The sequence below is a fragment of the Pongo abelii genome, chromosome 6 (assembly GCF_028885655.2).
Source record: "Pongo abelii isolate AG06213 chromosome 6, NHGRI_mPonAbe1-v2.0_pri, whole genome shotgun sequence".
NCBI lineage: Eukaryota > Metazoa > Chordata > Mammalia > Primates > Hominidae > Pongo > Pongo abelii.
This window is the reverse complement of record NC_071991.2, coordinates 149694597-149722012: the sequence shown is the minus strand read 5'-3', so window position 1 is coordinate 149722012 and position 27416 is coordinate 149694597. Positions and strand designations below refer to the sequence as shown.

Genomic DNA, 27416 nt, shown 5'->3' with positions numbered 1-27416 from the left:
TGATGCACTTCTCAAAAGGGATCTCAAGGAGAGCAGGGTAAGAGAAGATAGGAGTGGCAGTTTGAAACTGGGAGCTGGCTGTATTTATTACATCCAAAGGGAAAAAAGCCATTCCTCCCGTCCCTTTTGTTCATGTGTATCTATTTTATGCTTACAGTATCACCATAAATTTTTGACTTGGAAACCATTCTGCTAAATAGGGAATAAGTTCATTTCAAACTGTGATAAGGGACATCAGCTGAAGATATGACATATTATTTAACTTACTGTGAGGGAAACATCTAAGTATTTTCCTGAGCATCTGGATAATTTTAAATATACATAATTCATCTACTTAGGTAGGTGCCAGGTTTTTTCAAGGAGTGATTAATTAGTACAAACAAGGGTGAGGGGGCAGGGAACACCATACTCTGGTACTTAATGTCTGAAATTATCAGGGAATTTAACACATTTTCCCATAGGTTTACTTCTTGTGTGAGAAGTCAGATAAATTATTTCCATTTCAAGTATTTATTATTCAGATTATTTAAAGCAAAGCTTTCACAAAGCCTTTTGTCAGCTTTCCTATAATCCTCAAATAATTTTTCCTGGCTGGACGCTTTGGCTTACTCCTGTAATCCTGGCACTTTGGGAGGCAGAAGCAGGAGGATCACTTGAGCCCAAGAGTTCTAGGCTGCAGTGAGCTGTGATCACACCACTGCACTCCAACCTGAGTGACGGAGCAAGTTCTTGTCTCAAAAATAAAAGTAATAACAATAATAATAAATTTTCCTCTAAATACAATGGTGAATGAGGTAGAAATGTTGAGTTCATAAGAGAACTGTTGAATAGTGAAGGAAACTGACTTAATTTTAATGACAAGAAGAATACTGTTACACACTAGCAAAAATGAACTTTCATGCTGATGTAGCAGTACAGAATATGGTTCCAACCCAGGGACGCTGGAGCCAGACTTGCTAGCTAAGTGACCTTGGACAAGTTACTTAACCTTTTTATTCCTCAGCACACTCATCTCAAATGGGGATAATAAAACCTACTGTATGGGATTGTTGAGAGTAAAAAATACTTAGATTAGTACATAGTAAGTACTCAATAGATGTTAGCTAGTACTGTAATCACCACGAGACCAGTTAATGAGAGAGTTCTTCCTTATACTTACTCTATATTGAATACAATTTGTTGCACTTCAAAATATCTGGATCAGGCTATAGTTGTTGTCGGCACTGAGAATGTAGGAGTGGGAAAGAGAAAAATCATGCAAAGGCTTGCTGATAGTGTTCACAGTGACAGGCCTAAGGTATGATTCTAAGGTTGTGTAAGCATTTTATATTTAGATTTTTAAGTTGTGGAGTATACTTTTAAAGATAAAAATAATAAGCCAGGTCTCTTAATAGTTACCTAAAGAAGTGTTTGTGTAACATTTAATAAAATGTTTTATCTCAGTGGCATTTGGATTTAAAAATTATTTTGGGCTGTCACAGAATGTTGACTTTTCCTCATCTGTCACATAGGGCCGTGGGTCTGGATTTCCAGGAAAGCGGAGACCTCGAGGTGCAGGACTGTCGGGGCGAGGTGGCCGAGGCAGGTCAAAGCTGAAAAGTGGAATCGGAGCTGTTGTATTGCCTGGGGTGAGGCTTGCTTCATGTATATTTTCTCTAATCTAAATGTCAGTTAATGATGAAAATCTCATAGCAAGTTATTTTGATCTTAAGAGTCATATAAATAGGTCAAAATGTTTATTTTACTGTCCTACTTTGCTTTTTTTTTTTTAGCCTCTGGTTACATTTTCTTGTATATTTACTTTCTCATCCTTTCTCTTTTCTTACCTTCCTCTTTGCCTCCTTATCTTTCTATGCCAACCCTCTCTAAAAAGTCAGTATGTAATATAGTTGCTCTTTTATTTAAAAAATTTTAAGATTGATAGATATTTGCTTACTATCATGTTACGAGGCTTTATTTATATGTGTATTACAAATTTATTTGCTAACTACTAGCAAATATTTTATGTAATAACTTTGCTATTTTATTAAAATCCTGTTTTTAAAATTCTGAAATGTCATTTTAAGTATAGGAGACACGTGAAATTGTTCAAGTTTACTACTAAACCAGGAATAAGGAAGCTTAGATTCTTGTCCTTTTTTCAAAAAGAAAAATTTTAAAACCAGGCTTATTGAGGTATAGTTGATATCAGCTATATTTGACATGTACAGTTCTATAAGCTTTGATATATATACACCCTTGAAAACGATACCACAATCATGATAGTGAATATATTCATCTCCCAAAGTTTCTTCATGCCCCTCTGTAATTTTCTGCATTCCCCCTGCCATCCATCTTTATCCCCAAGAGTAGTTTGCATTTTCTAGAGTTGTATATAAGTGGAATCATACAGAACTGTACGCTTTTTGGACTGATTTATTTCAGCACAATTATTTGGAGATTCATCTATGCTGTTGCATTTGTTAACAGTGTACTCCCTTTTCTTGCTGAGTATTAATAAAACTGTGGGTGCACCATGGTTGTAGACCTGTGCGCTTTTTTTTTTTTCTTCTTCTTTATTTTTTTTTTTTTCTGAGACAGGTTCTCGTTCTAATTCCTGGGCTGGAGTCCACTGGTGCGATCATAGCTAACTCCAGCTTCGACCTCCCACCTCCGTCTCCCAAGTAGCTGGGACCATAGGTGTGTGCCACCACACCCAACTGCTTTTTAAAAATTTTTAATAGAGACAGCATCTCACTATGTTGTCCAGGCTGGTCTCGAACTTCTGAGCTCAAGCAATTTTCCCACCTTGGCTTCCCAAAGTGCTGGGATTACAGGCCTGAGTCACCATGCCCCAGCCTGTAGTCTTACATTCTTGTAATGTCTTCATCTGGTTTTGGTATCAGCATAACTCCAGCTTCATAGAATGAATCAGGAAGTATATTCTCCTCTTCAGTTTTCTGGAAAAGTTGTGTAGTAGTGGAAATGTATCTTCTTTTCTTATACATGAATTTATTAGCGAAACCATCTTGGCCTGAAATTTTCTTTGTGGGGGGTTTTTGTTGTGTTTCTTTTTTTTTTTCTTTCTTTTGAGATGGAGTTTCTCTCTTCTTGCGTAGGCTGGAGTGCAATGGCACAATCTCAGCTCATGCAACCACTGCCTCCCAGGTTCAAGTGATTCCCCTGCCTTAGCCCCCTGGGTAGCTGGGATTACAGGTGCCTGCCAGCACGCCTGGCTAATTTTTTTTTTGTATTTTTAGTGGAGACAGTTTTTCACCATGTTGGCCAGGCTGGTCTCGAACTCCTGACCTCAGGTGATTCATCTGCCTCGGCTTCCCAAAGTGTTGGGATTATAGGCGTGAGCCACCATGCCCAGGCTGGAGTGCAGTGGCATGATCTCTGCTCACCACAGCCTCCACCTCCCAGGTTCAAGCAATTCTCCTGCCTCAGCCTTCTGAGTAGCTGGGATTACTGGCGTGCACCAACATGCCTGGCTAATTTTTGTGTTTTGGGTAGAGATGGGGTTTCGCCATGTTGGCCAGGCTGGTCTCGAACTCCTGGCCTCAGGTGATCCGTCTCCCAAAGTGCTGGGATTACGGGATGAGCCACCGGCGCCCAGCCTGTGGGACAGTTTTTAACAACAAATTTTATTTCTTTAATAGGTACCTATTTAGGTTATCTGTCTCTCCTTGCATAAATTTGCATCTTTCAAGAAATTTGTTCATTTTGTCTATCTTGACAAAGGAATGGAGTTGATCATAATGTTTCTTATTATTTTAATACCTGTAGAATCTGTAGTGATTTCACCTTCCTCATTCTTGATATTAATAATTTGTATCTTATTTTTTTCCTGATCAGTCTGGCTAGAGATTTATCAATCTTATTGATCTTCTTGAGTCAGCCTTTGTTTTGATGGACTTTCCTCTATTTTCTTTCCCCTTTCTGTTTTATTGATTTATATTCTCATCTTTATTTTTTCTTATCTTCTCACTTTGAGTTTAATTTGATCTTCTTTTTTTGTTTACTCTTATGTGTCCCTGCTTGGAAAGGACACTTGTGAAGTTTAGGTCAGAGCTTTCTATTCTCCTTGGCTTATATCTGTGGTCTAGGAAAATGAAATTTCTATCACCTTCTGGATAAATCACACTATTATCTATGCAGGCAACAATAGCACATATTTTCTCAAAGATTACCTTTGCCCTCAAGGTAGATTTTATTTTTCTAGCAGTCTAAAGGTCATGAAAATAAATTATAAAATAAAAACGGTGGATCTTCAAGCTAGATGATACTGTTTTCTTTCTTGCATGGACAATTATTTTAAAATATTTGTTTTTCTGCACTTATTATTTAAATATGACTCCCCACCCCCACTTGAATCTAGGGACATTGTAGTTTTCTACTGCAGACTTTGTTTCTAGTTTATACTGGGAATATATTGTTTATCATTTTCAGTGAAAGCATTCACTCGTTAAATTTCCTTTTAAAAATAATAATGGATCTTTACAATTTCTTTGAGCTGCTCAGTGTGTATAATGTGTTGAATTTTCTGTTAGTGGTTGGGAGGTAGAAATAGATACTTTATCTCTATTTTAGCCATTTCCATAATTATATATCTCAATAGTCTTGTCAATGCATCAGTAGTCCTATGACTGAATTAATGATTACTTTTAGTAGTCACTTAATTTCTTACTGATGATGATGATTCTATTTTTGTGAATCATCTTGGATGATTCTCTAAAATCTTAGAAAGCTAATTTTGTTAATGCTATGCATATAACACATCAATACATTTTCTCTATTAAAAAAATTAAAGCATTATAGGTAGATCAGAATTTACCATTACTAACTCCTCAGTCCTTCTTATTTCCCTGTTACCAGTTTGGTATATTTATATATTAGGTTGATCCATATGAAATTGCCAATATTATTTCTGAACTGATAAAAAGCAGCAATTTCTTATGATTCAACCTATTATATGTGCCCATAGACTACGTATAATGACTTTGCATGTTTTTATATTATAGTGCTATACCTCACATACTGTTCTGCAATTTATTTTTTCACTCAACAATGTCTTTTGATAATTTCTTTCATGGGAGTCTATACAAGTTTCTACCTCCCTACTTTTAAAATGTTGCATAATTTTCTAATGTTTGGATTTGTCATTGCTTTACTTACTCCCTAATGATGAATATTGGCATTATTAACACTTGTAGTCATTAGGGTTCATATGACCATAAATTGCTCTTGTAAAGCATTAGTACTATCCATAAAACTGCTTTTAGGCTGGGCGTGGTGGCTCATGCCTGTAATCCCAGCGCTTTGGGAGGCCGAGGTGGGCGGATCATGAGGTCAGGAGATCGAGACCATCCTGGCTAACACGGTGAAACCCCATCTCTACTAAAAATACAAAAAATTAGCTGGGCATGGTGGCAGGCGCCTGTAGTCCCAGCTACTTGAGAGGCTGAGGCAGGAGAATGGCGTGAACCTGGGAGACCGAGCTTGCAGTGAGCCGAGATTGCGCCACTGCACTCCAGCCTGGGCGACATAGCGAGACTCCATCTCAAAAACAAACAAACAAACTACTTTTAAATGTATTTGTATTGAAAAATACTGAGATGTAGTCCTTCTGTTTAGTTAACCAACCTACCTTCCTTCCTTCCTCCCTTCCTTTTTTTTTTTTTGAGACAGGGTCTCGCTCTGTCACCCAGGCTGGAGTGCAGTGGCGTAATCTTGGCTCACTGTAACCTCTGCCTCCTGGGTTCAAGTGATTCTTCTGCCTCAGCCTCCTGAGTAGCTGAGACTACAGGCGTGTGCCACTGCGCTCGGCTGTTTTTTGTATTTTTGGTAGAGACAGGATTTCACCATGTTGCCCAGGCTGGTCTCGAACTCCTGAGCTCAAGCGATCCACCCACTTTAGCCTCCCAAAGTGCTAAGATTATAGGCATGAGCCACCACACCCAGCTGGTTAATCTTCTTTCAGTTGTTCCTCAAGAAAAGTAATTCAGTTGTTTTATGTTTTGACCTTGAACATAACCTGTTGTGTTTCAACTCTGTCTTTCCAGGCTTAGGTTGTAAGCTTTTTAAAGAAAGAGGATTGTATTTTATGATTTTGGCAGTGCTCTCCTTGTCTTCTTCTACAACTTCTAGTTCAGAGCTTTATTTTGTTTCATAACCACTCTAGACATTATTAACAAACCAGTGGGTACTTAGTTGATTTAGTCAAATAGAACTAAGTCCAGACTGAACAATATTGGTTGATAATCATTTGGCTAATATTGAAATTTTGATGTTATTCAAAATAGTATTCTAAAGCGGTGCTAATAGAAATATAATGAGAACCACATATGCAATTTAAAACTTCCTAGTAGCCACATTAAAAAGTTATAGTGAGCTGGGTGCAGTGGATCATTTGAGGTCAGGAGTTAGAGACCAGCCTGACCAATATGGTGAAACCCCGTCTCTATTAAAAATACAGAAATTAGCTGGGCATGGTGGTGGTTAACTGTAATCCCAGCTACTTGGGAGGCTGAGGCAGGACAACAGCTTGAACCAGGAGGCAGAGGTTGCAATGAGCCGAGATCGCGCCATTACACTCCAGCCTGGGCAACAAGAGTGAAACTCCTCTCAAAACAAAATAAAGGTTATAGTGAACAGGCGAAATTAATTTTAATGCCTTCCATTTCGACCGATATATCTAAAATATTACCATTTCAACATGTAATATGTAATTATGTGCTGTATTTTATGTTTGCAGGACATCTCAGTTCAGACTAGCTACATTGCAGATCCCAAGTGTGTGTCATTCAAATAGTGATAGATTTGTGTGTGTACATACATATAATATTATCATTTATAGTTTCTTGATTAGAATTCTGTATAATCAAGTCTTACTAAGACAGGTTTATTATATTTTCTCATTACTTCTTGGTCTATAGGAATTCTACCTCTAAAGAGAGAATTAGGTGAATAATAAAATGTCATGACTCCATTTTACAGTAGTATCTTAGCATTAATATTTGGAATTGTTATTCTAGACCTTAGCAAAAATATATGTTTTAATTATGAATTTTCTGAAGCTTTCCAGTTAAGTGTAAAACAAGTGAAAAATATAACTTCGTATTTTGTGTATTTTGCTTTTTATAGGTGTCTACTGCAGATATTTCATCAAATAAGGATGATGAAGAAAACTCTATGCACAATACAGTTGTGTTGTTTTCTAGCAGTGACAAGTTCACTTTGAATCAGGTTTGAACTTGACAATTTACTGTCTTCCTCATTGAATTCCTCCTTGCACATTTCTGCTTTATCTCGTATACACAGAAGTCATCCAATATTTAGCTATAGAGCTATATTAGTTAAGAAGGTATTTTTAAAGTAAAATTTGTAGGTTTTTAGCTTAGTCTCCATTTAAAATATGTTCTGTTTTCTTAACTTCAGGATATGTGTGTAGTTTGTGGCAGTTTTGGCCAAGGAGCAGAAGGAAGATTACTTGCCTGTTCTCAGTGTGGTCAGTGTTACCATCCATACTGTGTCAGTATTAAGGTAAACATCCTTAAATTGAGTTAACAAATATGTATTGAATTTTTATTTGGTTTTAGTAGTAACATGAGCTCCCAGTTCTCACAATTAAGTATTATGATTATTAAACATATGTGACAGTATTTAAGTACTTTAAATACTGCTTTTAAGGGTTTCCTATCTCAAGAAATTTGCTCCTCTACAAATCTTATATTGTACTAATATCCTGCTTTTGTCTTGAAAAAGTAAAACATAAAAATATATGCATTTAATTTAAAAGACAATTTATACTATTCACAAAGATTTTAGGTTTAACTGATTCATTTTGTCTGTTGATTTAAAAAGCTGAGAACTGGAGTATTTAGTAAAAAATTATTAGCCCATTCTGTTCTTTCCCGCATTCTCTCTCCTCTGCTCACTTGTATACAAAAAGACATTTTCTCCTTATAGCCAAAAGAGACAAAGCAGGTGTCATATTTAATGCAATTGGTAATAATCGAGAGTCAGCACTGCTCACTTTCAAGCATTTCAGGATAGAGGCTTTCTGGGGAACCTTTTAAGTGGTATCGTGTGCTTGGTTTTAAATATGGACAGGTCTCAATACTTTAGTAGTTGTATCTAAGGTTCTTGGTTTTTTCTTTTTAAGAACTCAGTCTTAATAAAACTTACATATTTGAATAAAGTGTCATGGCCACTGGAAGCAAGCATGGAGGTATAGCTGTACAGCAGAGGTCTTAAACTGTATACTCCACAAGTAAATCTTTTCTAGTACTGCCATACCATGTAATATAAATACTAACCTCAGTTTCAATAATAGGTTGTGAACCATGAGTGATTTTTATACCTTTCTCCCCTGCCCTTCAAACATCACTGTATTATATCATTGTCAGCAAAATGTCAGTATAGTAAGCAAATCAACATTATCTCCTTCAGAATTCTTTGTTGATAACTACCCTGGTATTTATTTTATAGGGTAATACAGGTTTTTGTGAATTTAGGAATCAAAATGAAAGACTGTAATTAATACTATCCAAAATAGAAGACTAGTACGGTTAATTTATGTAGTCTTTTAAAATTAGTTGCTCATGGTATGTGACTGAAAAACACAGAGTATATAAAGCCAATTAAAAAATAGACTTATATATGCATAAAACATGTTTCTTTTCTTTGTACTTTATATTCTGTATAAAAGTTGCTGCCATCATTAGATTTTGTTTTTTAGAGTACTTAATGTTTTGGACCTAAGGAAATTGAATAAGGTCCCTTTCAAGATAGTAATGTATTTCTTTTAACCCATCCAACAATTACCGAATTCCCATTTTACAGATGAGTACGACTTACATAAGTTAAGATTGGACAATTAGTGCACTATCAAACACCTAGTTACTGGTAGAGCTAGAATTTGAATTCCTGTTTTTAAAAATTGTGTGTGGTTCCTTTTACACGATGACACTGTTTTGGACAGTATAGAATACTGCAGTCTCATTGAGAAATACAGCAGTATCTAGAAATATACTAGGGATATGTGAATTGGCTCAGCTTGCATTTTTATTGTAGGAGGCAATTGTTTGTGGATAAGTTTGATACCTTTGAAGCTTCTTTTTAAGCTTGCTGGGGCAAGTCTAGAAAGCCTTCACTCTAAGGTGGATATTTTCAAACTTTATGGTTTTAGAACCTTAACACTCTTTAAAATTACTGGAGTTTAAAAAACTCCATAGTTTTTGTTTATGAGGATTTTAACTATGGACTATTCAGCATTTTAGAAATTAAAACTAGGAACATTTTATAATACAAGACTACAGAAGCACAACCTGTACAATGTCAGTGTAATATTATGATACAACATGTAGCCTCTGTAAACACCACTGTGTAATTGTGAATGAATTAAAGTGAAAAAAGGCAAATTAAATCTTAGTATTATTTAAACTTGGTTTAACGTTACAGACCCACTGGGGTTCCGTAGACCACATTTTGGTAGCTGTGGTGCTACCATTAGTTTAACCCTATAGTTAAGACTTGGCCTTTCTGGGATCTCTACTGAATTCTACCTCCTGTTCACCAGTGTCTTTGTACTCTGACTGGTTGTGCTTCACTTGTCTTTGAGACTTTTGCAAGCTCTGGTAATTGTGCAGCTTACAAATTCCCAGTAGATGTACTTTCCCCTGGTTGTGGGTCTTTGGGCTTCTAGAAGTACGTCTTGGTGTTCCACCAAAGACTTCAGGGGATCCTTTGTAGATTTCTGGAGCTCTTAGTCCTTATTGCTTCTTCATTTTGAGTACTGTGTCCCGCAAATTCCACTGCCTCGCCTTCCCTAACCTCAGCGAGGCCATCGATTGTACTCTGCTGAGGTTCTCCTTCCCTGGGCAGCGTTCTGGAAAATGTTTCTAGGCAGAATATCATAGGACTCCCTGAGTGTTTCCTTCCTCTCAGATACCACTGTCTCCTGTACTATGTGTTGTCCAATATCTGAAAACAGTTGTTTCATATACTTTGTCCAATTTTCTACTATCTTATGGGAGAACAGGCTGGTCCCACCTACTCCATTATAGTTGAAGCGTGTATCCGTATTAGATTATAAAACATATCTGTAACAACTTTGGACATGGTGCCATGGATGGAATCCTGGATGACATCTTATTTGAAAAAACTTTTAAAACTAAGGCTAAACTGGTTCAACAGAAGAAAAAAATGATAGTACAACCCCAGTACCTAGGTTAAAAGGAAATTTCAAAGAGGGAGAAATTGTTCAAGTGTTGAAGTACTAGAAGTCAAGAAACACAAACACTAATGTTTCCATTAGATTTGAGAATAAGAAGGTCTTGACAAGCCTGGCTTAAGCAGGTATGAGTGGATGTGGGTGTAGAGACCAGACTGTAGTGTTTTGAAGAGTGAATATAAGCTGAGAAACTTGAGAGTTTGGTTGTAAAAGGGACCACAGGTATCTGTGAAGAAAACTGAGTAGGAATGAAGATAAATATTTTAAAAATTCTGCCACTAAACACCTCAGATCTGTCTGCCACTTTATCTTCAGGTCATTGTTTAAGCCAGGGTCAGGCAGACTGGCCCATAGACTAAATCTGGCCCATTTCCTGTGTTTGCAAATAAACTTTTATTGAAATATGGCCATGTTCTTTTGTTTACATACATTTGTAGCGGTTTTTGTATTACACTGGCAGAGTTTTTATAAAGTTGCAACAGATCATATGGCCCTCAAAACTTTCTATTTACTCTCTGGCCCTTTATTGGAAATGTTTGCTGGCTACTGTTCTAAGCCACCCTGATCTTACCCCTAGGCCATTTCTTTCATTTGGGCAAATAATATATTAACTTGGTAATCTAAGACAAATTCTTAAAAATCAGTAAGCTAATCAAAATAATAAATATACATGTTTAAAAATCAAATGACATTAAAAGCCTTGTAATGGGCTGGGTGTGGTGCCTCACACCCGTAATCCCAGCACTTTGGGAGGCCGAGGCAGGTGGATCACTTGAGGGCAGGAGTTCAAGCCAGCCTGGCCAACACAGTAAAACCCCATCTCTACTAAAAATACAAAAATTAGCCGGGTGTGTTGGCTCATTCCTGTAGTCCTAGCTACTCAGGAGGCTGGGCCAGGAGAATTATTTGAACATAGGAGGCGGAGGTTGCGGTGAGCTGAGGTCACACCACTGCACTCCAGCCCAGGCAACAGAGCAAGACTCCATCTCAAAACAAAAAAACAAAACAAAACAAAAAAAAAAACTCTTGTCTTACTCTACCTCCATGTCTGAGGCAATCACTTTTAATCTTTTCAGGTCTTTTTTCTTGTGGTTAATGCTATAGCTCTAAATAATCAACTGATTTACTGCTTTATCAATGCTAGATTTTGTTGACTTTCTGCTATGAATAAATAAATTCTGATTTAGGTCTTAAAATACACCTCCTTCCTTCTCCCAATATAGTTGTATTACTATGGTTAGTTCAATTATAAGGTGTTGGTTATGACTCACTAAATGTTCACTGCAGCTCTAAACAGTATACTGTGAGTTTCTTTTGTCTTTCATGGAGTTTTTAATAACAAGAAAGTAATAGTGACTCTCCATTCATTCTTTGTTTTTGCCTACTATAGAACTATCATATAAGATTATTTTTTAAAGTACTGTTTTTTTCTGGGAGAAGTCCTACCCTCCTTCTAGACATTCCCTTCTCCTGCTCTGATATGTGCCGGTGGCTTCTAGGTGTGTTGTTCTCATCCTTAAACTTCCCTGGCCTGATGTCCTTTGTTGGATCTGTTGATTTATAGATCCCAAGTCTTCCTTTTCTTTATAATACATCCTCATTCTGTTCCGCATATCTCTAAGTAATTTTATTAGAAGAATGAGAGAGCTGAATTTTGAGTCTTCCCTGTGTCTACAACGTATTCTGTTTTCACACATAGTTGCTTGTGTAGCTAGGTTGAGAATTGTACTTTGAAAAGTATTTTCCTGTAGAATTGGAAACTTATACTCTTCTAGCATCTGGAGTTGGGAAGTTTGGTGCCATTCTGATGGGTGTTCCTTTGAATTTAACTCTTTTATTTTCTTCTCTGGTAGCTTTTAGGCTTTCATGTACCTCATGATCTGAATTTTTATTCTGTACCCTCATTACTTGCTGTTTCATTATAATGTGGGCACTTGATTGGTTCTGTTTGAGGATCCTAGTCTTTTGAGATCTTTAAGAAGTTCCACAATCTTAATATTACATGGTGTGGCTTCCTTCAGGAGTTTATTAGGGATTTGAAGTTTCCCAAATATTCTACTAACTTATACCCTTGAGAGAGAGGAGAATAAACAGAGGAGTGAATGTGAACTTCAGAATTCCTAGCTTCATAGTCTAAATAGAAATCCTCTAAGATCATAAAATGTCCCTAAGAACTCGTGCTTTACATTAATTTTTTTGGTATTTTTTCTATTGATTCTAAGCATGGAAATGTAGATGGAGATTTTGTTGATGCATTTTCAAATTATGTATCAATAATAGGGAAGCTTACTTGATTTCTTTAAAATCTGGTCACTATATCTATAAATATAGTGGACATTAAGTGTACAGCATAAGGTAATTATGTGGACTTTAAAAAGGCGTTAAAATATGTGCCATTTTCTATTATTCTGCTCAGTAGGCTCATAAAAGCGTGTATGAACATGCCCAACCCAGTATTGGGCCTCCGTAGGTGCTCAATAAATGTTAGTTTGCCTCTTTTCTGCTTCTAGGTACATAAGCACCGTATTAATTTATATAATATATTTGATTATGTTAGGTTAATGCATAAATCACATGGATTGGTTGTTTCTTTTACAGATCACTAAAGTGGTTCTTAGCAAAGGTTGGAGGTGTCTTGAGTGCACTGTGTGTGAGGCCTGTGGGAAGGCAACTGACCCAGGAAGACTCCTGCTGTGTGATGATTGTGACATAAGTTATCACACCTACTGCCTAGACCCTCCATTGCAGACAGTTCCCAAAGGAGGCTGGAAGTGCAAATGGTACTCTAGGGTTTGTTTGCCTTGTTAGTCTTTCAAGTTCAGAACTTTCTCATACCACTTTAGTTTTTAAAAGTTAGCCACACCTATGTAATTGAATAATACACATATGCTATGATAGATACCACTAATCAGAAAAATTTTCACATACACATTAAATCATTTCCCCCATTATGTTCGTATGTAGCTTCCTGAATTATAGTAACTGAATAACTAAGAAAATAAAATTGAGACTTTTCGGGGGGATTTGGATTTCAGGTGTGTTTGGTGCAGACACTGTGGAGCAACATCTGCAGGTATAAGATGTGAATGGCAGAACAATTACACACAGTGCGCTCCTTGTGCAAGCTTATCTTCCTGTCCAGTCTGCTATCGAAACTATAGAGAAGAAGATCTTATTCTGCAATGTAGACAATGTGATAGGTATTGTGCTATTTTTTCATCTTTTTAAAGCTTTTCTCTTTGAAATGTAGCAAAAAAAAAAAAAAAATGGAAAATAGCTTTTCCTTAATCACAAGTTTTAGGTACAGAACTTTTTGCCATGTAGATTTTTAGTCACCTAGAAACTTACAGAAGTGATTTCCTGTTTTGAATTCTCAACTCCAGACTAAAGTTTTTTTTTTTGTTTGTTTTGTTTTTAAATTTAGAGACAGAGACTTGCTCTGTCGCCAGGCTGGAGTGCAGTGGCACTGTCTTGGTTCACTGCAACCTCCACCTCTGCCTCCTGGGTTCAAGCGATTCTCCTGCCTCAGCCTCCCGAGTAGCTGGGACTGCAGGTGCATGCCACCACGCCCAGCTAATTTTTGTATTTTTAGTAGAGACAGGGTTTCACGATGTTGGCCAGGATGGTCTCCATCTTTTGACCTTGTGATCCGCCTGCCTCAGCCTCCCAAAGTTTTATGATTATAGGCGTGAGCCACTGTGTCCGCCCAAGACTAAAGATTTTTAATTTAGGCGTTTTTCAGGGTTTAGGAATCCCTTGAAATTAGATGGAGAATTATTGCCTTCATCAATGCCGTTTCTTATGAAGGGTTTCTGAATCTTTTAATAGATTATAAAAAATATCTAACACATTCTGTTCTCCTTAAACCACTTTTTCTTAAAGCTCTAGATACTAGATATCTAGATATCAGATAGCACCTTCTGCCCTCCCTACGTAATTATGTGGAATTTCAAAATCAAGTATGTTTCCTTGCTTTCATTGGTATATTGTACTCTTTAGAAGTTAAGCAGTGAACATATATTATTATTAATAGTATTATTTTATCAGTAGTACAGTATTCTTGGGACTCTGGCTACTAATTATTTGTTCCATTGCAAGACAACTTTACTTTCCCAATTACCATTCAACATTGCTTTACGTGAGATATGTCTACTTCAAATTAGATGCATTATCTGGAACATATATGTTAGCACTGCCATTTGCAGTTTTCTGAATACCTTTGTGTTTGCCCTAACTAGCTTCCTTGCTGTCTTTGAAATATTTAATATATGATGATAAAATAATTAGCTTCCTTATGTAATGTGCTTTGCTTCCTCTCTAATAGTTGTTCTCATTCCTTTTTATTTCCTTCTTAGCTCTAGGAAAGTTTTTCTGTTAATAGGGATAGTTAGGAGAAAAGGGCAAGGTAGGAGGAGCATGTGAGGCTTAGGGCTTTTAAGTTTGAAGACTCAGTGTTACAGGTTTTTAAAGGTAGCAGTTCTCAGTATATTCCATTTTTTTAAAAAAATGTACAAATATGGTCTTTTTAGATGGATGCATGCAGTTTGTCAGAACTTAAATACTGAGGAAGAAGTGGAAAATGTAGCAGACATTGGTTTTGATTGTAGCATGTGCAGACCCTATATGCCTGCGTCTAATGGTAAGAGAATAATTTAAACTGTGAGTCTGCACTCTTGTACCACTCACTTGCACCTTACTGTCCGTAACCAATGAATTAGCTTAGCTCTACTCTATTTTGTCTTTGTGAAACTTACTTTGACAAGTATTTTATGAAAAATATTATTTTTGGTTATACATGACTTATCACAACTTGTTATAAAACAATTTACATGAAACAATAAAAAGCATATACTTTAGATGTAAACTATAATTTTGCTTCCAAGGAACATGATCTTGTAGTTATTGACAATATGTCAAAATCCAGTATGTTGATTCTTTCTTAGCCAGGGTTTCCTCCATGACTTATTTCGTTCATCACTTCTTGTTTTGTTGTTGCTTTAAAAAGCACTTTTAACTTTAGTGTTCAAACATTTATTTTAATAAAATGAGTATAGAAACAGAAATTTTAATCATATATAAGTATTTAAATACACTTTACCTTTTCTGAAAAGAATTACCTGGATTTTTTTTTTTTCGTTTCAGTGCCTTCCTCAGACTGCTGTGAATCTTCACTTGTAGCACAAATTGTCACAAAAGTAAAAGAGCTAGGTAAAATTTGAAATGCTTTACTTAATTAATTTACTTTGCTTAATTTTTACATAATTGGCTTACCACTTGTCAAACCTGCTTCAATCATATGGGTGTTCTATCCAAATTCCGTAATGTTGGTAATCATTTCCACAATGATATATAAAATGTCATCCAGCTTTACTGGGGCAGTATTCCTATAAATTTCAGCAAGTTGGCAACAAAAATAACAGCTCTTAGAATAACCATTAATGCCATACTTGCTTTGGTTTCATTGATATATTACTGTGCTTAATTATCAGTTAGCAGAAAATACGGCCTACTTAGCAAACAGATTTCTTTTAGAATTAATTCAATCTCTTAATTTTTAAAATAATTAATAAGCCTAGTGTGGTGATTAATATGATATTCTTATTAAACAGTCATTCTTTTGAATACTTGTATTTAATAGCACCTGATACAAAAACATTTGGATAGTACAGGAATTGTTCTAAGGAACAACAGTTTTGTACATTTAAAATTAAATCTTCAGGATTTGTACTTATTTATTACTTCTCCCTATTAGTAATTATGTTGATACTCTGATTTTTCCAGATGAGCTTCTGGAGTAGTCTCTCTTCTCTTATGTAAATAGATCCCTGCCTTTTGATCTTTTCTAGGAAAAAGCTCATAGTGGATTAGCTGAGCATTGCATTTAGTTGCAGTGCTTCTAACTCTTTTTATTGGGACATGAAAATAGAAATGCCAGGAAGAGTTTTTTGAGACGGAGTCTCGCCCTGTCGCCCAGGCTGGAGTGCAGTGGCACAATCTCGGCTCGCTGCAACCTCCGCCTCCCGGGTTCAAGCGATTCTCCTGCCTCAGTCTCCTGCATAGCTGGGATTACAGGTGCCTGCCACCACGCCCGGCTAATTTTTTGTATTTTTAGAAGAGACGGGGTTTCACTGTGTTAGCCAGGATGGTCTCGATCTCCTGACCTTGTGATCTGCCTGCCGCCTCGGCCTCCCAGAGTGCTGGGATTACAGGCATGAGCCCCTGCACCAGGCCCAGGAAGACCATTTTTTAAAAACATGCAACCTTTCTGCCTATAATCCAAGGAAGTTTGACCTATTGTTCCTAGTTTTTATTGGGTATCATGAAGTTAATTATTCATGCATTTCATAGATACGTAATTGCTTTCTAGAACTACAGTCACATTCCCTTGACATGGGTATTTTGGAACAGTAATCAGTCAAATTTAAAATGAAAGTTTAAATTTGTATTCTTGGGATTTTGTAATTTTAGACCCACCCAAGACTTATACCCAGGATGGTGTGTGTTTGACTGAATCAGGGATGACTCAGTTACAGAGCCTCACAGTTACAGTTCCAAGAAGAAAACGGTCAAAACCAAAATTGAAATTGAAGATTATAAATCAGAATAGCGTGGCCGTCCTTCAGACCCCTCCAGACATCCAATCAGAGCATTCAAGGGATGGTGAAATGGATGATAGTCGAGGTAATACTAATTTATTTTCCATGAAATATGTGTGCGAGAATTAAAGCATATAAAGTAACTTTTGAAATATGTGTATGATTTACCAAAGGGTAAATCACACTGACTTAGATAACCCCTGATGTGACCCTTGCCATTTCCAAATGAGTGATCTTCTTAGACCTTGCCTTTTCAGGTTCTCTTCCTTTCACACATTTTAGAACAGACCTACCTTACAGAAATCTCAAGGAGCACCATATCTTTGAAGATCACAGGTGGGGAAATACAGAGGGCTTGACTTTAGTTTGCTAGATAACGACATATATCTTCTCAGATACTGGGAGCTTGGATAATACCATGTTTAAGTTAAGGTAGTTGATGCATACATTCTAGAAATGGAAAAGCTGTCATTTAATATTACTTCAGGTATAACTTCATATTCACCAGTGTGCATCATAAAGTATTGGTTTATAAACATTTTCTTGATCAAAGTAAATATAATGTTTTTCTAGCTGAATTCTTCTTGTTTTTTTGGATGGGAGACAGGGTCTTGCTCTGTTGCCCAGGTTAGAGTGCAGTGGGACAATCTTGGCTTACTACAACCTCTGCCTCCTGGGTTCATGCGACCCTCCTGCCTCAGCCTCCTGAGTAGCTGGGACCATGGATGTGGCCACCACGCCTGGCTGATTTTTGTATTTTTTTGTAGAGATGGGGTTTTGCCATGTTGCCCAGACTGGTCTTGAACTCCTGGGCTCAAGCCATCTGCTCTGCTCAGCCTGCTGAATTCTTGAGATAGCAAAATATTTTAATAGTAACCTAAAATCCAATATGAGTTAAAGAGGATTACTGTAGGTTTGCCCATTTTTGGGGCGGTTATTTATTTTCAACTGATTCAGAAATGAAGTGATAATTATTTCTGTTCCATTATATTTTATTTCATAGTTTTTTTTTTTTTTAAGGGGCAGTGTCTTGTTACGTTGCCCAGGCTGGTTTCCAACTCCTGGGCTCAAGTGATCCTCCTGCCTCAGCCTCTCAAGTAGCAGGTACTATAGGCATGCGCCACTGCAACTGGCTTTGAGACAATAGAATTTATTGAATACCTACCGTATGTCAGTTGTTGGAAATCATATCAGTGTACAAAGCAGGTAGAATTCTCTGCATAGAGTTTATATTTTAATGTTAGGTAACCCAACTCTTAAAAAAAATCAGTTAATTATAATGTGTTTGGCAAGTCCCATGGTAAAAATAAAGTTTGATAAAGAGGAATTGCCTGGCCAGGCACAGTGGCTCATGCCTGTAATCTCAGCACTTTGGGAGGCCGAGGTAGGTAGATCACTTGAGGTCAGGAGTTCGAGACCAGACTGGCCAACATGGTGAAACCCAGTCTCTGCTAAAAATACAAAAATTAGCCGGGCTCAGTGGCATACACCTGTAATCCCAGCTACTCGGGAGGCCAAGGCAGGAGAATCGCTTGAACCTGGGAGGCGGAGGTTACAGTGAGCCGAGATTGCACCACTGCACTCCAGCGTGGGTGACAGAGCAAGACTCCGTCTCCAAAAAAAAAAAAAAAAGGAATTGGAAGTACAGATGGGTGTTTAGGGTCCATATGAACAGAAAGCAGTATTTGAGCACAGATTTTAAAGAGGTGAGTGAGTGAGCCACTTGATTACCTGAGAGAAGAGCATCCCAGACAGTGAGGAAGCCAGTGTAAAGGCTCTGGGTGAGAGTGTGCTGAGCGTGTTTGAAGAGTGTTGTGGAGACCAACAGAGTGAGCAGAGGGGACAGTCAGAAGGTGAGAAGATTAGAGATGTGAGGACAAGAAGGACGGCTCAGTATATCTCACACAACCATAAGGTGATGTGTCAGTAGTTTGTGCTTAATAGCAATGGAATGGGAGGCCATTGAATGTTCCTGTAAAGAAGAACACCATGATCTTATTTATATTTTAAGAGGAACACTCTCCTATGATATAAGTAGATGATTAGGTGCAAGAGTTATGACAGGTAGATCAGTGAGAAACAATGGTCCAGGTGAGAGGTAATTGTGGCTTTGAAAAGGTATGTCTTTTGTGGCCGGGCTCGGTGGCTCATGCCTGTAATCCCAGCACTTTGGGAGGCCAAGGCGGGTGGATCACCTGAGGTCAGGAGATCAAGACCATCCTGGCCAACATGGTGAAACCTTGTCTTTACTAAAAATACAAAAATTAGCTGGGCGTGGTGGCAGACACCTGTAATCCCAGCTATTCGGGAGGCAGAGGCAGAGGATTGCTTGAACCCAGGAGGCAGAGGTTGCAGTGAGCCAAGATAGAGCCACTGCACTCCAGCCTGGTGACAGAGTGAGACTCCATCTCAAAAAATAAATAAATAAATAAAAACATATGTCTTTTGTATGTTCTTGATAATTCTTGTTTTGTGGTGTGTTTTGGGTCTATGTTGCTGGGAGAAACACTTTCTGATGCTTGTATGTAACTGCTTTTCAGATACAATTGAACAGGTAATTTGATTTGGGGGCTTGGAGTTTGCAAAAAATTAGTCCATATACTTAGGAGGAATTGATCAGATCAGCATTAACAAGAATTTCCATTTCTGAGGATGTTAAAAAATGTCTGAAAAAGGTTTCCATAGTCTCTTAAATTTGGGAAGTGCTCCATTTCACAAAATATGAAAGGTTTCTTGATAATAGTACACATTGTTTCCCAAATTATGAGATTATAATACCTTTTAAAAACAACACAAAAGACCTTGGAAGGTTTTCCTTGTGACTACCACTTGTAAACACTGAGAAATGGTGATATGTTTCAATTTCATATTTTCTCATTGACTCGTATCAGGGTAAAAGAAAATCAGTTGAAAAATTACCCTTGCTTTTTTAAAATTTACGTGATAAAATAGCCCATCTGAATTTACTGAATTTGTCCTTATTTTTATTGAATATGAAAAAAGATTGTTTAGTGTGTTGGATGTTAAATGCTAAGACAATTTTAGAATGTAAGGAATTGAATATACAGTATTTTCATGACTAGTCCCTCATGTTCTTTTACATGCCAGGATCTCACATCCTTTGCAGAAGGAAAGGTACATTCCTAGGGATAAAATAAGTGCATGTTACTTGGACAACATTTTTGCTTTCTGTTTGCTAACTAAAAATCCCTTTTAAAAATTTAGTATTGCCACACTTTGCCATATTAAAAATGTTTTAGATTACTATATTATCCTGAAACTACATGTACACACACACCCCTAAAATAAGTTTTGTGGTATTTCATATGCCTGTACAGGAGAAAAAATAGGAAAAGAATACAATCATCATGATAAGTTCTTATTACATTATGCTGAGATTTCTAATAACGCTGCCCTTTTCTGGGTATTTTGCATTAAACCTAAAATTTGTGATGTTTTAGACTGTTTCACTAACGTGTTTTGATAATGTCTCAGTACCCTTGGGAAAGCATTATAAAGTAGTGGGCAATGATGAAACCTACTCTGGATGTTTTTAGGCAAATATTTTATACTTCTCTGATGCTAGTGTTCTCATTTATAAAATAGGTGAACCAGGATGAGCCCATAGGATAGTTGTGCTGATGAGGTGCAAGGATGCATGTCAGGCACCCAGCACTGGCTCTTCCCACACATGGGGTGCTCAGTAACCGTGAGCTATTAGAATACAAGTGCTCAACCAGTGCTTCAGCAATTGTGTTCTGTGTCCAACAGAACTCAACAGAATCCCACGCTTGTCTTTATATGTGAATTCAGTTCCTTTTGAGTGAGTAAGAAATTATGTCTGTGTTGGGGTAATTGAACTTTTAGGATGAGGGAATTGTCTGCCACAATTATTCTCTGAACTTAATGTTTCCATGTCTTTTTCTTCATTTTGGAAGTTGTGGAAAAATTATAATGAAAGAGTATATAGACGTTTTCCTCTGTATTATAGCATATCTGACAGTTTCCTTTATTAAAAAGTACAATATATTAGGGAGAGACTTGATGAATTTAAAATTAAAGTTTGAAAAGTAGTATTGACTGTAAGTGATCTTCAGCTGTGCAGTTTTCAACTTGAGGTTGTCAGAATGTAATGTTACACATTATATTACGCACATCTACAGAATCCAAACTGTGATGTTCCTGGAGTATTGGTACAATACCTATGACTTTTTGTTTCTATTGATTTTTAACTCTTCTAATAACCACTTCTTTAAGAAAAGTCATACATCATCACTTTGGTGTATCAGAAACAAATTCCTTATGCAATAAAAGCATACTTCTTTCTCATTCACCTACTGGGATCTAGAAACCCTGTTAATGCAAGAAAAAAATCCCAAACCTCAATAAAATAACACTCTGTTTGTCTCAAGAGTGGAAACACAACACATTTCTTCTCAACTGGTGGTCCCAGATCGACCATCACAGTGTATGGATGTGTTTGGAGGTGTGGGAATAGGACTGCACTGAGGCTCTAGAAGGCCAGCAGGTGGGGCAGACTGAATGAAGGGAGGGGACTGGCATTCAGTAACTACTGGAGAGTGGGAAGAGTGAGGTAGACTATCCAGCTGGTGAAGGTGGCTGCTTCCTTGAGGTTTGTTACTTTCTGTAATGTTAATTCCCTCAACTTTTAAAATTTGATTTTAGACAAGTTATACATTCAAATGATTTAAAATTGGAAAATAATAAAAAGGTAAACAGTGAAGTCTCTCCCTTTCCCCTGCCTTTATGTCCCCAGTTTACATCTCCAGAAACCTCAGAGGTTTCTTGTGTAACCTTCCAGATGTGTTTTATGCATGTACAAGGAAATATGTGTGTGTGTGTGTATGTGTATGTATATATATATATATATATATAAAATTCCTTTTGTCGTACTACTTTTTACTGTCCTTCATTTTTTTATGGCTGCAAATATTCCTTTGTATGGAAATAGAAGCAATTTAATTTACCTGTTCTTTCCCCTGTTGATAGACCTTTGGGTTTCTTTCAATCTTTTTTTTTTTGAGACAGAGTCTTGCTCTGTAGCCCAGGCTGGAGTGCAGTGGCACGATCTTTGCTCACTGCAAGCTCCGCCTCCTGGGTTCACGCCATTCTCCTGCCTCAGCCTCCCGAGTAGCTGGGGCTACAGGTGCCCGCCACCACGCCCACCTAACTTTTTTGTATTTTTAGTAGAGACGGGGTTTCACCGTGTTAGCCAGGATGGTCTCGATCTCCTGACCTTGTGATCTGCCTGCCTCGGCCTCCCAAAGTGCTGGGATTACAGGCATGAGCCACTGCGCCCGGCTTTCTTTCAGTCTTTTACTGTGAATAGTACAATGAATCACCTGATATATTTATAATGTTGTATGTAAGTGGGCCTGCAAAGGTGAATTCCTTGCTAAATCCAAAGACATAATGCATTTGAAACTGTTTTTGGCAGGTAGGATACAGTTTTTTTAATTTTATTTTTATTATACATATCTGAGGTATACAACATGCTTTGTATACATAGTGAAATGATTACTATGGTCAAACAAATGTCTGTATCCTTCACCTTCCATAGTTACTCTCTGTGTGTGTACGCCTAAAATCTCAGCAAATTTTCAGTACACAATATTATTAATTATGGTTCTCATGCTGTGTATTAATTTGATCTCTAGAATTATTCATCTTACCTAACTGCAGATTTGTACCCTCCGACCTACTTCTGCCCATCCCACCCACCCCCTACCTCCAGACCCTTGATAACCACCATTCTACTCTCTATACATTCAGCTTCTCACCCCCCTGCCTCCCATTCTGCTTATTAAGTGAGATCATACAGTATTTTTCTGTGTCTGGCTTACTTTATTTAGCATACTTTCCTCCCGGTTCATCCATGTTGTCACAAATGGCAGTATCTCCTTTCTTAAAGCTAACTATTCCATTGTATAAAGTCCTCATTGTCATCAGTAAGTTCTTAGAAACTGTGGTTACGAGGGGGAAAAAAGTATGACAAAACTGATTTTTTTTTTTCATTTTGCATTATGCCAAAATTAGATGGAAGGAAACAGTGTTACTTGAGGACCTGCCGTATGTTCATTTAGCTTAACGTCTCAGTTCCCAAAAACCTATTGATGACATTAAGGGAGGACTTAATATATGTATATACACATGTCACAATTTCTTTATCCATTCATCTGTCCTTGAATGGGTAAGTAAATTGTCCATTAGGACACTTAGTTTGTTTCCATATCTTGGCTATTGTGAGTAATGCCGCCATGAACGTGGGAGTGCAGATGTCTCTCTCAGATGCTGATTTTATTACCTTTGAATATATGCCCAACAGAGGCATTGTTGGGTCTTATGGTAGTTGTATTTTTTTTAAGGAAACTCTATACTGTTTTCAATAATGGCTGTACTAATTTACATTCCTATCAACCATGTACAAAGGTTTCTTTTTCTACACATCCTCACCAACACTTATGTCTTTGCCTTTTTGATAATAGTCATTCTAAGAGACATGAGATGATATCTGTTGTGGTTTTAATTTTCATTTTCCTCATGATTATGATGTTGAGCATCTTTTCATATACTGTTTGACCATCTGTGTGACTTTGGAAAAATGGCTGTTCAGGTCCTTGCCTATTTTAAAATCCAGTTATTTGGGGTTCTTTTGCTACTGAGTTGTGTGAGTTCCTTATATGTTTTGGATTTTAACCCCTTATCAGATGTGTGGTTTGCCAATATTTTCCCCTAATCCCTGTACTACCTTTTTACCCCGTTTTGTTTTTTTTGTTTTTTTGTTTTTTGTTTTTTATTGCTATGCAGAAGCTTATTTGCTTGATGTAGTCCCACTTGCTTATTTTTGCTTTTGCTACCTGAGCTTTTGGTGTGATATCCGAAAAATCATTGTCAAGGAGGATATCAAGGAGTTTTTCTCCTATATTTCCTTCTAGGAGTTTTATGGTTTCAGGTGTTAGATATTTAATCTATTTTGAGTTGCTTTTTATGTATGATGTGTAAGACAGGCATCAGGTCCAGTTTCATTCTTTTGCATATAGATATCTAGTTTTCTTACCACTACTTATTGAAGACACCTAGTTTTCTTACCACTACTTATTGAAGACACCATCTTTTCCCTATTGTATCTTATTGGACTTGTCAAAAATTAGCTTGTAATATATGCTTAGGTTTATTTTTGGGCTCTGTATTCAGTTCCATTGATCCATGTGTCTGTTTTTATGCCAGTACCGTACTGTTTTGATAACTATCACTTTGTAATATAACTTGAAATCAGGTAGTGTGATACCTTCTACTTTGTTTTTCTTTCTCGAGATTCTTTTGGCTATTCAGGGTCTTTTATGATTTAATACAAATTTTAGAATTGTGTTTTCTATTTTTGTGAAAAATGCCTTTGGAAATTTGATAGGGATTGCATTGAATCTGTAGATCACTTTGGATAGTATGGACATTTTAACAATATTCTTCCAATCCACAAACATGGGGATATCGTTATATTTATTTGCGTCTTTAGTTTTTTTCTGTTTTTTGAGACAGAGTCACGCTCTGTTGCCCAGGCAGAAGTGCAGTGGTGTGATCTCAGCTCACTGCAACCTCCGCCTCCTCCTGGGTTCAAGCAATTCTGCTGCCTCAGCCCCCCAGGTAGCTGGGATTACAGGTGCCTGCCACCACGCCTGCCTGGCCAATTTTTGTATTTTTAGTAGAGACAGGGTTTCGCCATGTTGTCCAGGCTGGTCTTGAACTCCTGACTTCAGGTGATCTACCCACCTTGGCCTCCCAAAGTGCTGGGATTACAGGCATGAGCCACCATGCCCGGCTGTGTGTCTTCAGTTTATTTTGTCAATAGTTTATAGTGTTTAGTATATAAAGCTTTCACTTCCTTCATTAAATTTGTTCCTCAGTGTTTTATTCTTTTTGATGTTATTTTAAGTGGAAATGTTTTCTTGATTTTTTTTTCAGATCATTATTTGTATGAAGAAATGCATCTGATTTTTGTATATTGATTTTGTATCCTGCTACTTAACTGAATTCATTTATTCTAGTAACTGTGGAATTTTTAGGGGTTTCTGCATACAGGATCATGTCATCTGCACACAGGGATAATTTTACCCCCTTTTTTCTGCTGATGCCTTTTATTTCCTTTTCTTATGTGATTGCTCTGGCTAGGACTATGTTGAATATAAGTGTTAAGAGTAGGCATCCTTGCCTTGTAGCAGATATTGAAGAAAAGCTTTCAGTCTTTCCCTGTTGTAGGTTTGTTTTTGAATAGGCAATACCTGTGCATGATACAAGAAATACAAAGGTCTTAAAAAGAATGAGCAATGTTAAGTTAGCCTACCTTTTGGCCATCCCTTCCTTGGAAAGAACCAGTGTTTTCTTATAACTTTCCAGAGATTAGTCGTCTAGATACAAGTATGTATATATGGGAGAATTTCTCATATTTGGGTGATATGGTCTTTTTCTTTTTTCTTTTCTTTTCTTTCTGTCTGTCTGTCTTTCTGTCCTCGTCTCGTCTCTTCTCTTCTCTTTTCTTCGTTTCTTTCGATGGAGTCTTGCTTTGTCGCCCAGGCTGGAGTGCAGTGGCGCAGTCTCGGCTCACTGCAAGCTCTGTCTCCCAGGTTCACTCCATTCTCTTGCCTCAGCCTCTGGAGTAGCTGGGACTACAGGCACCCGCCACCACGCCCGGCTAAATTTTTGTATTTTTAGTAGAGACGGGTTTTCCACCGTGTAAGCCAGGATGGTCTCTATCTCCTGACCTCGTGATCCGCCTGCCTCAGCCTCCCAGGGTGCTGGGATTACAGGCATGAGCCACCGTGCCTGGCCGATACGGTCTTTTTCTTTATTTCGGCCTGTGGGAAATCAGAAGGCCCTTGTGAAGATGTTGGTTAGAAGAGACTTTAGCCTTCAGTGATACAACTTGTGTTAGGGCACTGTATGTGCTACTTTATGCCATTTGTCTCAACATGTATGCTTAGTGGTGTCACTATGAACCTCATCAATAAAAGTGCTCTCTTGGTTTTTACTGTCCTTGTGTGCATTGTTTCAGGTGAAAGGTGGTCTTTGTACTAGATCCAGTGCTATCCTTGGCCACAAACCATTACATATGATTAATTTGGGGATTTCCTCTTCATCATCCTGGAGATCATCTGTTCTCTCCTGTGTTACATGTGTTTTCTGCAATTTCATGAATTTCTCTTTATTTCTTCCCTCAATTTGGGTGGAACGTATCTTCCATAGCTCCCTGACAGAGAATGTGTGGAAGGTAAGTTTTGAGCATTATATACTTCTGAAAATGTCTTTATTTTACCTTCCTACCTGACTCATCTTTTCCAGGTTGGAAATACATTTTCATTTATCATTTTTAGTCAATTGATCCACTATCTTTTAGTTTCTAGTATATGAAGAACTCGGTTCTTTCTTTGTGACCTGTGTTTTCTTGGAAGCTCTTAAGATTTTAGGAAATTCTTTGTCCTCAGTGTTCTAAAATTTCATGAGGATAATGTCTGTTTTGGTCTATTTTTGATTTTTAAAATCTGTTTTGTTAGGCACTGAGTGGTCTCTTTCAGTCTGCTGTCTTATATCCTTCAGTGGTAGGAAATGTTCTTGAACAATATTATTGATAACAATTCCCTCTCTTTTTCTGGAATTCTGCTTTTCAGATGTGAAACGTATTCAGTTTTTCTCTGCTTCTTTCCAATTCATGTCCTTATTTTATCTTCCTATACTGAATTTTGTTTTTATTTCAGTTATTTCAAGAGCTTTCTTTCCTCCCTTTGAATGTTTCTTTTGTAGCATCCTATTCTTGCCTCGTGGGTATCTTATATTATCCCTCAGAGGATTTTAATCTTTTTTAAGATTTTTTTTCTTCCTACTTAGTTTAATTCCAAATCGTCTTTTATGTTCTCAGGTCTCTGTCTTTTATGTTACAGATCAGGGGTGTTGCAGATCTTCTGGCTTCCATGGCCCACATTGGAAGAAGCATTGTCTTGGGCCACACGTAAAATACACGAATGATAGCTGATGAGCTTTTTTTAAAAAACAAAACAAAACAAAAAAAAACATAAAAAGTCTCATACTGTTTTATGAAAGTTTATGAATTTGTGTTGGGCTGCATTTAAAGCATCTTGGCTGCAGGTTGGACAAGCTTGTTATAGACCATCGTCAGATAATCTTTATGGTACATGCATGATTAAAAGTGAAGAACTAAAGATGGAGACTGGATAGATAGTATTTTTATTTTTAAAAAAAGGAATTAAGTAGTTGATTAGAAAGCTTTCAGTATGTGGTGGTGCTTGTCGATTTGTAAGTTTAGTGGGGTGATTTGTGCTGACCATTTGGTGAACCCTCTGGTTTCAGTATCTTTAGATGTTCTTCTTGAACTGATCAGGTTCCCCACAACAGTCTTTTCAAACCTCATACTTGGAGGCTAGAGATCTGGCTGCTAGCTTTCTGAGAATTCAGTGGGGAAACGTGGGGTCTAGCAGCGGGAGCAGGATGGGGTTGTCCACATTTAGTATGCCAATATTTTTTTGGTCCTATTTTCAATCTTCATCCCATTGTTCCATTTAAGGTCACCCAAGAAT

General features: G+C 37.3%; 1 protein-coding gene across 25 annotated transcripts in view; it reads left to right on the top strand.

Moving 5' to 3' along the window:
* Positions 1-27416, top strand: part of KMT2C (lysine methyltransferase 2C) — a 303762-nt gene that overhangs the window by 201027 nt on the left and 75319 nt on the right. For all 25 annotated transcript variants that reach the window (XM_063726211.1, XM_063726208.1, XM_063726207.1 and 22 more), the window contains 8 exons: positions 1512-1628; positions 7126-7227; positions 7420-7524; positions 12815-12996; positions 13252-13416; positions 14746-14855; positions 15359-15424; positions 16685-16897. In XM_063726211.1, the coding sequence (XP_063582281.1) occupies positions 1512-1628; positions 7126-7227; positions 7420-7524; positions 12815-12996; positions 13252-13416; positions 14746-14855; positions 15359-15424; positions 16685-16897 (1060 nt within the window). The remainder of the gene's footprint in view (positions 1-1511; positions 1629-7125; positions 7228-7419; positions 7525-12814; positions 12997-13251; positions 13417-14745; positions 14856-15358; positions 15425-16684; positions 16898-27416) is intronic.